A 16,455-nucleotide genomic window follows, 5' to 3' on the forward strand; every position below is an offset into this window, starting at 1 on the left:
ATGAGCAGAGAGTACTACGGTGTCCATGTACATAGATCCCTGAAAGTTGCCACCCAGGTTGAGAGGGTTGTTAAGAAGGCGTACGGTGTGTTAGCTTTTATTGGTCGAGAGATTGAGCTTCGGAGCCATGAGGTCATGTTGCAACTGTACAAAACTCTGGTGCGGCCGCATTTGGAGTATTGCGTGCAATTCTGGTCGCCGCATATAGGAAGGATGTGGAAGCATTGGAAAGGGTGCAGAGGAGATTTACCAGAATGTTGCCTGGTATGGAGGGAAGCTCTTATGAGGTAAGGCTGAGGGACTTGAGGCTGTTTTCGTGAGAGAGAAGGTTACGAGGTGACTTAATAGAGGCATACAAGATGATCAGAGGATTGGATAGGGTGGACAGTGAGAGCCTTTTTCCTCGGATGGTGATGTCTAGCACGAGAGGACATAGCTTTAAATTGAGGGGAGATAGATATAAGACAGATGTCAGAGGTAGGTTCTTTACTCAGAGAGTAGTAAGGGCGTGGAATGCCCTGCCTGCAACAGTAGTGGACTCGCCAATACTAAGGGCATTCAAATGGTCATTGGATAGACATATGGACGATAAGGGAATAGTGTAGATGGGCTTCAGAGTGGTTTCACAGGTCGGCGCAACATCGAGGGCCGAAGGGCCTGTACTGCGCTGTAATGTTCTATGTTCTATGTTCTAAGAGAGCGATTCTCTCTTGGGGGCTCCTTCATATAGCCAAAGGGACTTCACGCGTTTTTGGGCGGGCCTTGAACTTGGCCCCAATTAATTGGGCCGTTTCTCAATCGTTCCTATCGATTTCCTCCAAGAAAGGGGTGGGTGCCCTGATGGCTGGGTGTGTCCTAGGTGGCCATTGGCCTGCTTTGTTCTGGTCTCCTCTGGCTGCCTTCGTATCGGTTACTCAAATGTTCCTCTTTTGTTCCCGGAGATGGGCCATTAGTATGCTAATGGGTTTGCAGTTTTGGTCTTGGTTGGGAGCTGCGGCTCCAATATGCAGACAAACCCTGAACCTGCTTATTTTCTCAATGTTGTCCATTTTCCCTGCAATCTTTGCAAAGTGTCCATTTTGTAATCGGGAAGTGGCCATCCCAGGTGGCTACACTATCTCTTCATTCACCTCAGGAAGGAGCAGTGCTCCGAAAGCTGGTGATTCTAAACAAACCTGTTGGACTTTAACCTGGTGTTGTAAGACTTCTTACTGTGCTCACCCCAGTCCAACGCCAGCATCTCCACATAAGAACATGAGAACTAGGAGCAGGAGTAGGCCATCTGGCCCCTCGAGCCTGCTCCACCATTCAATGAGATCATGGCTGATCTTTTGTGGACTCAGCTCCACTTTCCGGCCCGAACACCATAAGAAGAAGGTTAAGAGGAGACTTAATAGAGGCATACAAAATGATCAGGGGGTTGGATAGGGTGGACAGTGAGAGCCTTCTCCCGCGGATGGATATGGCTGGCACGAGGGGACATAACTTTAAACTGAGGGGTAATAGATATAGGACAGAGGTCAGAGGTAGGTTCTTTACGCAAAGAGTAGTGAGGCCGTGGAATGCCCTACCTGCTACAGTAGTGAACTCGCCAACATTGAGGGCATTTAAAAGTTTATTGGATAAACATATGGATGATAATGGCATAGTGTAGATTAGATGGCTTTTGTTTCGGTGCAACATCGTGGGCCGAAGGGCCTGTACTGCGCTGTATTGTTCTATGTTCTAACCCTTAATCCCTTTATTCTTCAAAAAACTATCTATCTTTATCTTGAAAACATTTAATGAAGGAGCCTCTACTGCTTCACTGGGCAAGGAATTCCATAGATTCATAACCCTTTGAGTGAAGAAGTTCCTCCTAAACTCAGTCCTAAATCTACTTCCCCTGATTTTGAGGCTATGCCCCCAAGTTCTGCTTTCACCCGCCAGTGGAAACAACCTGCCCGCACCTATCCTATCTATTCCCTTCATAATCTTCTATGTTTCTATAAGATCCCCCCTCATCCTTCTAAATTCCAACGAGTACAGTCCCAGTCTACTCAACCTCTCCTCGTAATCCAACCCCTTCAGCTCTGGGATTAACCTCGTGAATCTCCTCTGCACACCCTCCAGAGCCAGTACGTCCATTCTCAAGGAAAGAGACCAAAACTGAACACAATACTCCAGGTGTGGCCTCACTAACACCTTATACAATTGCAGCATAACCTCCCTCAGTCTTAAAACTCCATCCCTCTAGTACTCTAGACTAGTACAAAAGGTGAAGTCACACGGGATCAGGGGTGAGCTGGCAAGGTGGATACAGAACTGGCTAGGCCATAGAAGGCAGAGAGTAGCAATGGAGGGATGCTTTTCTAATTGGAGGGCTGTGACCAGTGGTGTTCCACAGGGATCAGTGCTGGGACCTTTGCTCTTTGTAGTATATATAAATGATTTGGAGGAAAATGTAACTGGTCTGATTAGTAAGTTTGCAGACGACACAAAGGTTGGTGGAATTGCGGATAGCGATGAGGACTGTCGGAGGATACAGCAGGATTTAGATTGTCTGGAGACTTGGGCGGAGAGATGGCAGATGGAGTTAAATCCGGACAAATGTGAGGTAATGCATTTTGGAAGGTCTAATGCAGGTAGGGAATATACAGTGAATGGTAGAACCCTCAAGAGTATTGAAAGTCAAAGAGATCTAGGAGTACAGGTCCACAGGTCATTGAAAGGGGCAACACAGGTGGAGAAGGTAGTCAAGAAGGCATACGGCATGCTTGCCTTCATTGGCCGGGGCATTGAGTATAAGAATTGGCAAGTCATGTTGCAGCTGTATAAAACCTTAGTTAGGCCACACTTGGAGTATAGTGTTCAATTCTGGTCGCCACACTACCAGAAGGATGTGGAGGCTTTAGAGAGGGTGCAGAAGAGATTTACCAGAATGTTGCCTGGTATGGAGGGCATTAGCTATGAGGAGCGGTTGAATAAACTTGGTTTGTTCTCACTGGAACGAAGGAGGTTGAGGGGAGACCTGATAGAGGTATACAAAATTATGAGGGGCATAGACAGAGTGGATAGTCAGAGGCTTTTCCCCAGGGTAGAGGGGTCAATTACTAGGGGGCATAGGTTTAAGGTGAGAGGGGCAAGGTTTAGAGTAGATGTACAAGGCACGTTTTTTACGCAGAGGGTAGTGGGTGCCTGGAACTCGCTACCGGAGGAGGTAGTGGAAGCAGGGACGATAGGGACATTTAAGGGGCATCTTGACAAATATATGAATAGGATGGGAATAGAAGGATACGGACCCAGGAAGTGTAGAAGATTGTAGTTTAGTCGGGCAGCATGGTCGGCACGGGCTTGGAGGGCCGAAGGGCCTGTTCCTGTGCTGTACATTTCTTTGTTCTTTGTTCTTTGTTCTCTAGCAATGAAGGACAAAATTCAATTTGCCTTCTTAATCACATGTTGCACCAATTTTTTGCGACTCATGCACTAACACACCCAGGTCTCTCTGCACAGCAGCATGTTTTAATGTTTTATCATTTAAATAATAATCCCTTTTGCTGTTATTCCGACCAAAATGGATAATCTCACATTTGTCAACATTGTATTCCATCTGCCAGACCCTAGCCCATTCACTCAGCCTATCCAAATCCCTCTGCAGACTTCCAGTATCCTCTGCACTTTTTGCTTTACCACTTATCTTAGTGTCGTCTGCAAACTTGGACACATTGCCCCTGGTCCCCAACTCCAAATCATCTGTGTAAATTGTGAACAATTGTGGGCCCAACACGGATCCCTGTGGGACACCACTAGCTACTGATTGCCAACCAGAGAAACACCCATTAATCCCCACTCTTTGCTTTCTATTAATTAACCAATCCCCTATCCATGCTACTACTTTCCCCTTAATGCCATGCATCTTTATCTTATGCAGCAACCTTTTGTGTGGCACCTTGTCAAAGGCTTTCTGGAAGTCCAGATATACCACATCCATTGGCTCCCCGTTATCTACCGCACTGTTAATGTCCTCAAAACATTCCACTGAATTAGTTCAGCACGACCTGCCCTTTAAGAACCCATGCAGCGTCTGCCCAGTGGGACAATTTCCATCCAGATGCCTCGCTATTTCTTCCTTGATGATAGATTCCAGCATCTTCCCTACTACCGAAGTTCAGCTCACTGGCCCATAATTACCCACTTTCTGCCTACCTCCTTTTTTAAACAGTGGTGTCACGTTTGCTAATTTCCAATCCGCCAGGACCACCCCAGAGTCTAGTGAATTTATGGTAAATTATCACTAGTGCATTTGCAATTTCCCGAGCCATCTCTTTTAGCACTCTGGGATGCATTCCATCAGGTCCAGGAGACTTGTCTATCTTTAGCCCCATTAGCTTGCCCATCACTACCTCCTTGGTGATAACAATCCTCTCAAGGTCCTCACCTGTCATAGTCTCATTTCCATCAGTCACTGGCATGTTATTTGTGTCTTCCACTGTGAAGACCGACCCAAAAAACCTGTTCAGCTCCTCAGCCATTTCCTCATCTCCCATTATTAAATCTCCCTTCTCATCCTCTAAAGGACCAATATTTACCTTAGCCAATCTTTTTTGTTTTATATATTTGTAGAAACTTTTACTATCTGTTTTTATATTCTGAGCAAGTTTACTCTCATAATCTATCTTACTCTTCTTTATAACTTTTTTAGTAGTTTTCTGTTGCCCCCTAAAGTTTTCCCAGTCCTCTAGTCTCCCACTAATCTTTGCTACTTTGTATTTTTTTTCCTTCAATTTGATACTCTCCCTTATTTCCTTAGCTATCCATGGTCGATTTTCCCTCTTTTTACGTTCCTTCCTTTTTGTTGGTATAAACCTTTGCTGAGCACTGTGAAAAATCACTTGGAAGGTTCTCCACTGTTCCTCAACTGTTTCACCATAAAGCCTTTGCTCCCAGTCTTCTAGCTAGTTCTTCTCTCATCCCATTGTAATCTCCTTTGTTTAAGCACAAAACACTAGTGCTTGATTTTACCTTCTCACCCTCCATCTGTATTTTAAATTCCACCATATTGTGATCGCTCCTTCCGAGAGGATCCCTAACTATGAGATCCTGAATCAATCCTGCCTCATTACACAGGACCAGATCTAGGACCGCTTGTTCCCTCGTAGGTTCCATTACATACTGTTCTAGGAAACTATCGCGGATACATTCTATAAACTCCTCCTCAAGGCTGCCTTGACCGACCTGGTTAAACCAATCGACATGTAGATTAAAATCCCCCATGATAACTGCTGTACCATTTCTACATGCATCAGTTATTTCTTTGTTTATTGCCTGCCTCACCATAATGTTACTATTTGGTGGCCTATAGACTACTCCGATCAGTGACTTTTTCGCCTTACTATTCCTGATTTCCACCCAAATGGATTCAACCTTATCCTCCATAGCACCGATGTCATCCCTCACTGTTGCCCGGATGTCATCCTTAAATAACAGAGCTACACCTCCCTTACCATCCACTCTGTCCTTCCGAATAGTTTGATACCCTCGGATATTTAACTCCCAGTCGTGACCATCCTTTAACCATGTTTCAGTAATGGCCACTAAATCATAGTCATTCACGATGATTTGTGCCATCAACTCATTTACCTTATTCCGAATACTACAAGCATTCAGGTAAAGTACACTTATGTTGGCTTTTTTACCTCTGTTCTGAATCTTAACACCTCGATCAGTAACCTCTCCCAAGTTATATTTCCTCTTAACCTTTCTCCTAATTTTCCTTGTCGTTGAACCCATATCTTCATGTAACAATCTGCCGCGTCGCTTACCATTAATATTTTCACTTCCCGTTTTATTCCTTTTAGTATTCCTGGTCCTATTCACTGAGCTCCCCTCAGTCAATGTACCTTGTATTGTCGCCCTTTTTGATTTTTGACGATTGATTCTCTGCTTTACACTTTCCCCCTTACTGCCTTTTGTTTCTGTCCCTGTTTTACTACCTTCCAACTTCCTGCATCGGTTCCCATCCCCCTGCCACATTAGTTTAAACTCTCCCCAACAGCTCTAGCAAACACCAACGCCCCCCCCCCCCCGCCCCAAGGACATCTGTTCCAGTCCTGCCCAGGTGCAGACCGTCCGGTTTGTACTGGTCCCACCTCCCCCAGAACCGGTTCCAATGTCCCAGGAATTTGAATCCCTCCCTTCTGCACCATCTCTCGAGCCACGCATTCATCCTCTCTGTCCTGACATTCCTACTCTGACTAGCTCGTGGCACTGGTAGCAATCCTGAGATTACTACCTTAGAGGTGCTACTTTTTAGTTTAACTCCCAACTCCCTAAATTCAGCTTGTAGGACCTCGTCCCGTTTTATTACCTATATCGTTGGTGCCTGTTCACCCTCCCCCCCCCCCCCTCCCCCCCCCAGAATGTCCTGCAGCCGCTCCGAGACATCCTTGACCCTTGCACCAGGGAGGCAACATACCATCCTGGAGTCTCGATTGCGTCCGCAGAACCGCCTGTCTATTCCCCTTACAATTGATTCCCCTATCACTATAGCCCTGCCATTCTTCTTCCTGCCCAGCTGCGCAGCAGAGCCAGCCACGGTGCCATGAACCTGGCTGCTGCTGACTTCCCCTGGTGAGCCATCTCCCTCAACAGTATCCAAAGCGGTATATCTATTTTGCAGGGAGATGACCGCGGAGGACACCTGCACTGCCTTCCTACTCTTGCTCTGTCTTTTGGTCACCCATTTTCTATCTCCCTCAGTACCTTTCACCTGCGGTGTGACCAACTCACTAAACGTGCTATACACGACGTCCTCAGCATCACGGATGCTCCAAAGTGAGTCCATCCGCAGCTCCAGAGCCATCAAGCAGTCTAACAGGAGCTGCAACTGGACACACTTCTTGCACGTGAAGGAGCCAGGGACAGTGGACATGTCCCTGAGCTCCCACATCGCACACGAGGAGCATGACACATCATTCTTATAACTGCACAGTACTCTACCTGTGGCCTCACCAATGTTTGATGTAACTCCACCATGACCTCCTTGCGTTTGTAATCTATGCCTCAAATATGCCTTTTTTCACCACCATATTAACCTGCCCTTCTGCCTTCAGAGATCTATGGACAAAGACCACAAGGTCCCTTTGTTTCTCAGAACTCCCCAGTGTCAGGCCATTCATTGAATATGTCCATGTCACATCACTCTGTACACGCACACACACACTTATTATGTGCACTTTATTAAATGCCTTTTTGGAAGTCCATGTACACATCAACTGAATTATTTGTCACCTCACATAAAAACTCCATCAATTAGTTAAATAATTATGATTTGTTAGCTACGATTTACTGTCTAAAAAGTGGATAAATTGCTTCCTGCAAAAAAGATTATTATAAAAGATGGGGAGTGGGATTAGATTGGTTGGGAGATCAAAGTGTACAGGGAGTGGGCAATAGAGTGATTGGGACCAGGTGGATTATAGTGGGATACAGGAAGTGAAAAGAGCAGAGTTAGACTGGGTGGGACACCAAAGGGTATGGGAGTGACAAGGAGAGTAGGATTAATTGGGTGAATATGAAAGGATACCGCAAGTATGGGGAGTGGGGAGTGAGTGGGATTGGATTTGTCAAAATATAGTACAAAGTCACATACAAATTATGCAGGTGGAACACAGTTTGAGGAAGTGACAGATACTCTGCTGCAGTGTGTGAACTAGAAATCAAAATGCTGGGTCGCAGTTTATTACTCAACTAATGAGAACAATCTCCAGGTTGTCAGATTAATATCACAAACACCATACAGGATGCAAATGTTACCATAGTTCTGAGCAGGAACTGACACTGCCAACCTTTGCCTGCAATTCCACACTGAAATTTGATATCCATGCTGAGACTCACTTGTAAAGGTCGGGCTGCGGCTGTTCACATTCAATTGTAGCATTCAAAGTGTCCACTTCTACCTCAGTCCGCAAAGCTTTTGTATCTTGAACAGCTTGGTAAGTCTGAAGGAAGAAAAGTGGGACTGGAAAAATCTGCTCAGACATCTAAACCTGCCTGAGGCAAAAAGTCCATTCAACACTACTCAATCGAGTTGTTGCACAGTGTATTATTCAGTCACTACGACCAGAGCAGTTTTGCTTTCAGAAATATCTAACCTAGAAACAGATTTTTTGCTTACACCAGAATGTAAAATACCCCAAGCACCTAAATAGGACAGGGCAGAGCCAAAGTTGTGCATCAGTGATGTTAAAAGAAACATTGCAGCAGACAGAGTCTGAGATCCAGCCAGTCCAAATACAACAGTTACCTTATTTAGTGCTCAGAAAATTGACAAAGACAAATGCTTCTGTAGATAAAATAGTTTACATTTTGTCATTTTACATTGAAGCTAGAATATAGAGAGTAGGACAAGGCAAAAAGGGAAGTGCACATCTCACATCAAGAGATAAATACTGCAAAAAGCTTGGGGAAGAATAGAAAGTGCATGAGTAAATTAGGAAGGATATTAGGAAAGTGTTTTATAAATATATAAAGAGCAAAGAGCCAGATGTTTTGGGCGTGCCCAAAGTTGGAGGGATTCTGGTCGATTTGAGACCCCGTCAGAAATTATGGAGATGTCAGTGACGTCTTTTGGTGGCGATTTTCGGTGTTTCAGAGCAGCCGGCGCTGCTGGAGGGAAAGAGAGCCGATGTCGCCACCTTCACCTCTCTGATTCCCCAGAGGTGAACCTTATTGGAAAAGAAAATGCTGGAAAATCTCAGCAAGTCTGGCAGCATCTGTAGGGAGAGAAAAGAGCTAACGTTTCGAATCCGATGACTCTTTGTCAAAGCGCCTTGAGTTTCTAAAAGGAGGAGAGATAAGTGGAGAGGCAGAGAGGTTTAGCGAAGACATTCCTGAGTTTCAGACACAGGCAGCTAAGATACACCTGCCAATGATGCACCAATAAAATCAATGATGTTCGAGACGCCAGAAGTGAAGAATCTGTGAAAGTCGTGGGGCTGAAGGAGCGTCGAAAGATAGGGAGGGGATTTAAAAACAAGAATTTAAATGTTTTCAAATCCAGGTGGTGCTTAACCAGAAGCCAGTGAAGGTCGACAGGCCCAGGGGTGGAATGTGTCGAAAATTATAGTGAGCGCAAGTTAGGAATACAGCAAATTTTAGATGGTCTCAAGTTTATGGAGGGCCAGGAATACATTACTGGCTCACCACACCCCACCACATAAGGTCAGCGCATCCCCGGGTCCGATCCCCAGCACTGGCAGAATGCCACCTGAGCACTTGGCACTGCCCCCCTGCCATTGGGAGTGCCAGGGTTCCACCCTGCCAGAGCCCAACCACACAGGGCCCCTGATAGTCTGGGGGACCCTCTCAAGTGCCTGGTCCACGTTTGTGGAAACCAGTGCGAAACGGCGCCACAGCAGTGTCTCCTGTAGGAATTGGTTCTTACTCTACGACAGAGAAAAGAGATAACTGGTTTGGTGAGTATCTGATAAGAGGTTACGGTCTATTCTATTCCTAAGGTTTAAAATAATACACAATTGATGGAAGTTGATAAAATGTTAAAAAAGCAACATAAATAAGTGAATAGTACATGAGTAATTATTTGAAACACACCAAGGATGGCAGGGCAGGTGATTTGTCAGGTTTACAGCATGTGGGAGTTCCTGGATAACCTTGTGATCCAGGGTAAATACACCTGCAGGAAGTGTTTGCAGCTCGAAGAGCTTCGGCTCAGTCATGGAGCTGGAGGCTGAGCTGTGGGCACTGAGTCATATCAGCGAGGGGGAAGTTATCTTGATACTTTGTACCAGGAGACAGACAAACTCTCAGGATAAGATCTTCCCATTTACTGAGTGGCTAAGGATCGGAAGATCTGACTGCGAGTGAGGCAGGTAAGGAGGATCAGAGGGTAGGAGGGTCAGCCTCTGCAACTGTCAAATGGGTTTGAGGTTCTCTCAGCTTGTTTGGATCAGAGGCTGCAAGGTGGATGAGAAAACTGACCATGGCACCATGATGCCGGAAGCCGTTCAGAGTAAGAAGGAATGTAGCGGTGCAGGCGACAGTATAGTGAGGGGGAATGATACTGTCCTCGGCAGCAAAGTGCCCAGATGGTTGTGTTGTCTGCCCGTGCCAGGGTTCAGGGACTTGAGAGTGGGAGGGGAGGATCCGGCTTTCATGATTCATGAAAGTAGAATGAGAAAAAAAGTTCTGCATAGAGAGTGTGAGGAACTAGACAAAATTAAAAAGCATGATAACCTCTGGATTATTACCAGAATCGTATAAAAATTTGCATTGTATACATAAAATTAGAGAGATGAATGCATGGTTCAACGGCTGGTGAGGGAGAAGTGGGTTGCAGTTTAATGGGGCACCAGTAATGAGGAAAGTGGGGGCTGTACCATTGGAACAGTCCACACCTGAACCATACTCAGACCATGTTCTTGTTAATCGCATAACTAGTAAGTAAAGAAGGTTTTTAATTAAATAGAGAGAGGGAAAGGAATATATTGTGTAGAACTGTGACAGATCAAAGAGTAGAGACAAGGTAGAGAGGAAAATAGTAAAATGGGAAACGAGAGTTGGAGAATTGCATTACGGAACAGACAGAACAACCGGAGAATGCACAAAGTATCAAGACCAGACGTTACAAAGATAACAAAAGGACAAAACCAAAGCATCTGAATGTGCCCAGCAACTATAACACACCAAATGAATTGATAGCGCACATAGAAGCACATTGAAGTGATCTGATAGCCATTAGAGACCTGGCTGCAGGAGGACAATGATTGGGTCCTGAATATTATGGGGTATATGACATTCAGGAAGATAAGGAATCTTGGCAAAGTGGAGGAGTAATGCTGTTAATCAAGGATGGCTTCTGTACAATAGTTCGACATGACCTTGTTCCAGGAGATCAGATTGTATATTTGGTTTGGGTGGAGATGGAAAATGGTAGAGGAAAGAAATCACTGTTGGTAATTGTCTACAGCCCCCCTAATAATCACAATGTAGGACAAAGTATACAAGAAGAAATATTGGGGGCTTGTGATAAAGAGACAGCAAGAATCATGAGTTACTTTGAACTACATAAAAACTAGAAGAATGATTTCCGGTGGCGGCCATGGAGTAAACGGTCGCACATTCAGCAGCTCTCGCCCTTAGTGTTTTTTTTAAATGGTGTTTAAGCCGGATTTTTCAGAAAATTTCTCAACATATGTTGATTGAAGGGAGAGGAAAAGGAGGTGACCCTCAATTTATGGAATCGTGTCCAAATAAGAGCCGAAAAAGGAGAAACCAAAAGATGAGTGAAAGCAAGGCTCAGAGGTTATCAAGCTCAATGATAACGAGACAAAGCGTGTCCACACCAGCTCACTGGTCGATGGAGCAATGGGGCGAGTACCTGGATGAGAAGTTCGCCCGGCATCGCAAGGAGTGTACAGAAGATGTAACCCAGATGAGAGCCTCAATTAAGTAGGTGGTTGACCGGGTGGAGGAGAAAATGACGACCCAGGGACAGGAGATTCTAAAGCTGCAGGAGCTGGGGACTGAACGCGAGGAGGAGTCCACCGCAATGGCTTTGGAAATTAGCATACTACACGACAGCCAGAAACGACTGCTTGATAAAGTGGGAGACTTTGAAAACCGGTTTCGCAGGCAAAATATCCGAATCGTCGGGCTGCCGGAGGGGAAGGAGGGTTCAGATGTGGGAGCGTATGTGGGGAAGATGTTGCAGGAGATGGTCAGGGCCGATGTCTTTGACAAGCCCCTGGAGGTGGACCGGGCGCATTGGGTGGTCGTACGCAAGCCGCAGGGTCGTCAGCCCCGAGGGCCATGATGGTGAGGCTATATCGATTCCTCGACAAGGAGCGTATCATGAAGTGGGCCAGGCAGATGAAACAGTACATGTGGGAAGAGTCAGAGATCCGGGTGTACCAAGACTGGGGACCAGAACTCGCAGAGAGGAGAGCAAGTTTCAACAATGTTAAGGCTGCCCTGTTTGAGAAAGACATTAAATTTGGACTGTTATACCCGACGCGTCTTTGGGTGACCTACGAGGACCAGGAGCTGTACTTCAATTCTCTGGAAGAGGTGGTTACCTTCATGAAAGACAATAATCTGGCTTAAGGACTCTTAATTCTAACTGTGATGGGCTGAGTTTGAGGGACGGGATGGAGTGGTGGGGAGGAGAGAAACATGGTTCTGTGTTCTGCTTGTCTTGTTTAAAATGTCAGTCTTTTAATTCTGTGAGTTAAGTTGCGCTGTTCGGGAAGAAAAGGGTTTGGGTGTTTTATTTATTTTTTTTAATGTTTTTCTCTCTTTTCTTTTCTCTTGTCTTGTGTAATTTGATTTTGATTTAGTCTCTGTAACAAAGATGGTTGATTCTTGCGTGCATAATTTCACTTCAGCTGCTTGAAGCTTCTTCCTTTGTGTTGGATTCTGTTTGAAGGTGGTTGGACTGATAAGAATCAGTTAAAGGGGGAGGGGTTTGCCTCTTTGCCTGCGCATTGGGGGAGGGTATGTTTGCTTTTTGGGATTGTTGTTACTATGTTCAGTGCTTGTTTTATTGCGAGGTGTGATAGAATCTGGCAGTCGGCAGGCTTTTTGAGGTAAGAAGGTTGGAGATGCTGAGCTACCTGGTTCACGGGAACAAAGTGGGGGGTGAGCGGAGGAAAGACGAAGTGGGGGGAGGGGGGCGGGGGGTACTGCTGACAGGCAAGGGACAGTTAGGAGACAGAATATGGAGATCAGATGGCAGTCGCCGCCGATGGGCAGATCAAGCGAAGTGTGGAACACGGGCTAGGAGCTGCCCTGGGAAAGGTCATGGTTGACCGACAGGGGAGGGGGGGGCAAAAGCCCCCCTGGCCAGACTGGTTACGTGGAATGTTCGTGGACTGAACGGGCCGGTTAAGAGAACTCGTGTGTTCGCACACCTGAGACAGTTAAAAGCGGACGTGGCTCTGTTACAGGAGACACACTTGAAGCTGGGAGACCAAATTAGATGAAAGAAGGGATGAGTTGGGCAAGTGTTTCACTCAGGACTGGACTTTAAAACAAGAGGGGTGGCCATCCTGATTAACAAAAGGGTGACATTCGAGGTGGGGAGGATGGAGGTAGACCCGGGAGGCAGATTAATATGGTTAGTGGGAAGCTAGAGGGAATGGCAGTGGTGCTGGTGAATATATATGCCCCAAACTGGGATGATGTCGTGTTTATGAGGAAGGTGCTGGGGAAGATCCCAGACCTTGACTCGCAAAGGCTGATCATGGGGGTAACTTTAATACGGTCCTGGACCCGAGGCTGGACCGGTCGAGTGCTAGGTTGGGGAAGCTATCAGCAATGGCAAAGGAACAGCAGGGGTTCATGGAACGCATGGGGGGGGTGGATCCGTGGAGATTTGAGAGACCAAGGAGCAGGGAATATTCATTCTACTCCCATGTACATAATGCGTACTCCAGGATAGATTTCTTTGTGCTAGATGAAACACTGTTGGCAGGTGTTGAGGACAGTGAGTACTCAGCAATTGTGGTCTCAAATCATGCACCTCACTGGATAGACCTACAGGCAGTCACGGGAATGTCCCAGCGCCCACAGTGGAGACTAGATACAGGGCTGTTAGCGGATGAGGAGATCTGTGAGCGATTGAGAGAGGCCATTCGGGGGTACATAAGGATCAATGACACGGGAGATACTGCAGCTGGGATGGTCTGGGAGGCACTGAAAGCGGTCATTAGAGGGGAAGCGAGATGTTCGTGATTGAGGCAGGAAAGGAGGCTGAAGGAGCTACCTTTTAAAGTGGTTGGGAAGAGTTTTAGGTGTCTGGGGATTCAAGTGGCCAAGGGTTGGGGGCAGCTTCGCAAGTTAAATTTGGGCAAAGCAGTGGATCAAATGAGAAGGGATTTTTGTAGATGGGACATGCTCCCACTGACGCTGGCGGGGAGGGTTCAGACGGTGAAGGTGACTGTCCTTCCGAGACTGCTTTTCTTTTTTCAGTGTCTCCCGATTTTTGTCCCAAAGGCTTTTTTCAGAAGTATTAATGTGGCGATATCGAGGTTTATGTGAGCAGGTAAAACCCCAAGAGTAAAGAGGGCACTCCTGGAACGGGCCAGCGGGGAAGGGGGCTTGGCTCTCCCGAGCTTTATTAACTATGACTGGGCTGCCAACATATCGATGGTCAGGAAGTGGGTAGTGGGGGAGGGGTCGGTCTGGGGGATGATGGAGGCAGTATCCTGCAATGGTAAGAGTCTGGAGGCTATACTGACGGCGCCCCTGCCGTTCTCGCCGGCTTGGTACTCCACATGTCCTATGATGGTGGCAGCCCCGAGGGTGTGGGGACAATGGAGGCAGCATATGAGACTGGAGGGGGCGTCAGTGTGGTCACCGATCTGTGACAATCACCGGTTTGACCCGGGGGGGGGCTGGATGGGGGCTTTAAGGGATGGCAGCGGGCAGGGATTGAGAGGTTTGGGGATCTATTCATCCAGGAAGGCTTCCCGACCTTGGAGACATTAGAGGAGGAGTTTGACTTGCCAGGAGGGAACGGGTTTCGGTATCTTCAAGTGCGGGACTTTGTACGGAGGCAGGTCCCAAGCTTTCCTCGCCTACCCCTGAGGGGACTACAGGATAAAGTGTTGTCAAAAACAGGGGTTGGAGGTGGGAAGGTTTCGGACATATCTAGGGAATTGAGAGAGTGGGAAGGGGCCCCTATCAGAGAGGTGAAGAGGAAGTGGAAAGAGAAGTTGGGAGGTGAGCTGGAAACTGAACGGTGGGCGAAAGCCTTGAAAAGGGTAAATGCATCCTCGTCCTGTGCTAGACTCAGCTTGATTCAGTTCAAGGTCATTCACAGGGCCCACATAACGGTAGCTCGGATGAGTAGGTTCTTCGAGGAGATGGAGGACAGATGTGGGCGGTGTGGGAGTAGCCCGGCCAACCATGTTCATATGTTTTGGGCATGTCCGAAACTGAAGGAATTCTGGGAGGGATTTGCAGATGTTCTGTCGGAAGTCCTGGAAGGTGGGGTAACTCCGAGTCCAGAATTAGCAATATTGGGGTGTTGGAAGATCCAGGGGCAAAGGGGGGGGGGAGGGAGGCCAATATTCTGGCCTTCTCCTCCCTGGTTGCCCGGAGACGGATCTTGCTGAGATGGAGGGACTCGGAGCCCCCGAAATCAGGAGTGTGGGTCAGCGATATGGTAAAGTTTCTCAGTCTGGAGAAAATCAAATTTGCTTTAAGAGGATCAATACAGGGATTCGCCCAGAGTTGGCAGCCGGTCATCGATTTCTTTGACAAAAACTGAACGTCAGCATTAAGGGTGGAAAGGGAAAAGGAGGTGGGGGGAGAAATAGGAGGCATGGTAATGTTAAATAAGGACAGGGAATTTAGTACACGGGTAATTGGGGATAGGGCGGGAGAAGTGGGGTACGTGGTTTATTGTGTGTTGTTATTTTCGGGGGCATTTTGTGCGTTGACACGCGCAATTGTTTTAGAAATGTCAATATGTTAAATTGTGAAAATGACAAATGCTTCAATAAAATATTTTATTTTTAAAAACTAGAAGAATCAGATTGACAGTAGTAACCTGGAAACAAAATTCATACGCGAAACATTAGCTTTTCTCTCCCTACAGATGCTGCCAGACTTGCTGAGATTTTCCAGCATTTTCTCTTTCGTTTCAGATTCCAGCATCTGCAGTAATTTGCTTTTATTAAGGAATTCATAGAATGCTTTTGAGATAGTTTCTCAGAGCAGCATTTTCTGGAACCGACCATCGAGGAGATAATATTAGACTTGGCAGTGTGAAGTGTGACAGGATTATTTAATGGCCTCAAAGTAAAGCCACCTCTGAATAACAGCAAGCACAATACGATTGAATGTTACAGGGCAGCACGGTGGCACAATGGTTAGCACTGCTACCTCGTAGTGCCGCAGGGCCCCGAGTTCAATCCCGGCCTCGGGTCACAGTAAGTATGGAGTTTGCACATTCTCCCCGTGTCTGTGTGGGTCTCACCCCCACAACCGAAAAAGATGCACTTGGAGGTCAATTGGCCACCCTAAATTGGCCCTTACTTGGAAAAATGAATTGGGCACTTGCTTTAATGATTCATCCAGTTTGAAAGGCAGAAGAGTGGGTCCAAGACGATTAATTTAGACTTAAAAAGGCGTACCATGTGGGCATGAAAGCTGAGCCAGCAAAAGAGAACTAGGATATTAGGCTAGGGATAGATCGATAGGGAAGCAATGGAGGACAATTACAGCAATATTTCAGAATATTCAGAAAAGTACATTCCTACTGTAGAGAAAGATTTTAAAGGGAGGACCACCATCCGTCGCCAACTAAAGGCGTTAGAAAGTATCAGACTCAAGGAAAAAGCATATAACTGCGCATAGATGAATGGCAGGTCAGGTGATTGGTCAGAATATAAAGAACAACAGAGAATGTCTAAAAGATTAAACAGCAGAAAATTAGAGTGTGAGAGGAAG

General features: G+C 46.5%; 1 protein-coding gene across 1 annotated transcript in view; it reads right to left on the reverse strand.

Annotated features, from left to right (window-relative positions):
* Positions 1 to 16,455, reverse strand: part of LOC140391742 (phospholipid-transporting ATPase IH-like) — a 250,203-nt gene that overhangs the window by 226,154 nt on the left and 7,594 nt on the right. The window contains exon 7 of the mRNA XM_072476552.1: positions 7,876 to 7,979. Coding sequence (XP_072332653.1) covers positions 7,876 to 7,979 — 104 coding nt within the window. The remainder of the gene's footprint in view (positions 1 to 7,875; positions 7,980 to 16,455) is intronic.

Source organism: Scyliorhinus torazame, chromosome 15 (assembly GCF_047496885.1).
Source record: "Scyliorhinus torazame isolate Kashiwa2021f chromosome 15, sScyTor2.1, whole genome shotgun sequence".
NCBI lineage: Eukaryota > Metazoa > Chordata > Chondrichthyes > Carcharhiniformes > Scyliorhinidae > Scyliorhinus > Scyliorhinus torazame.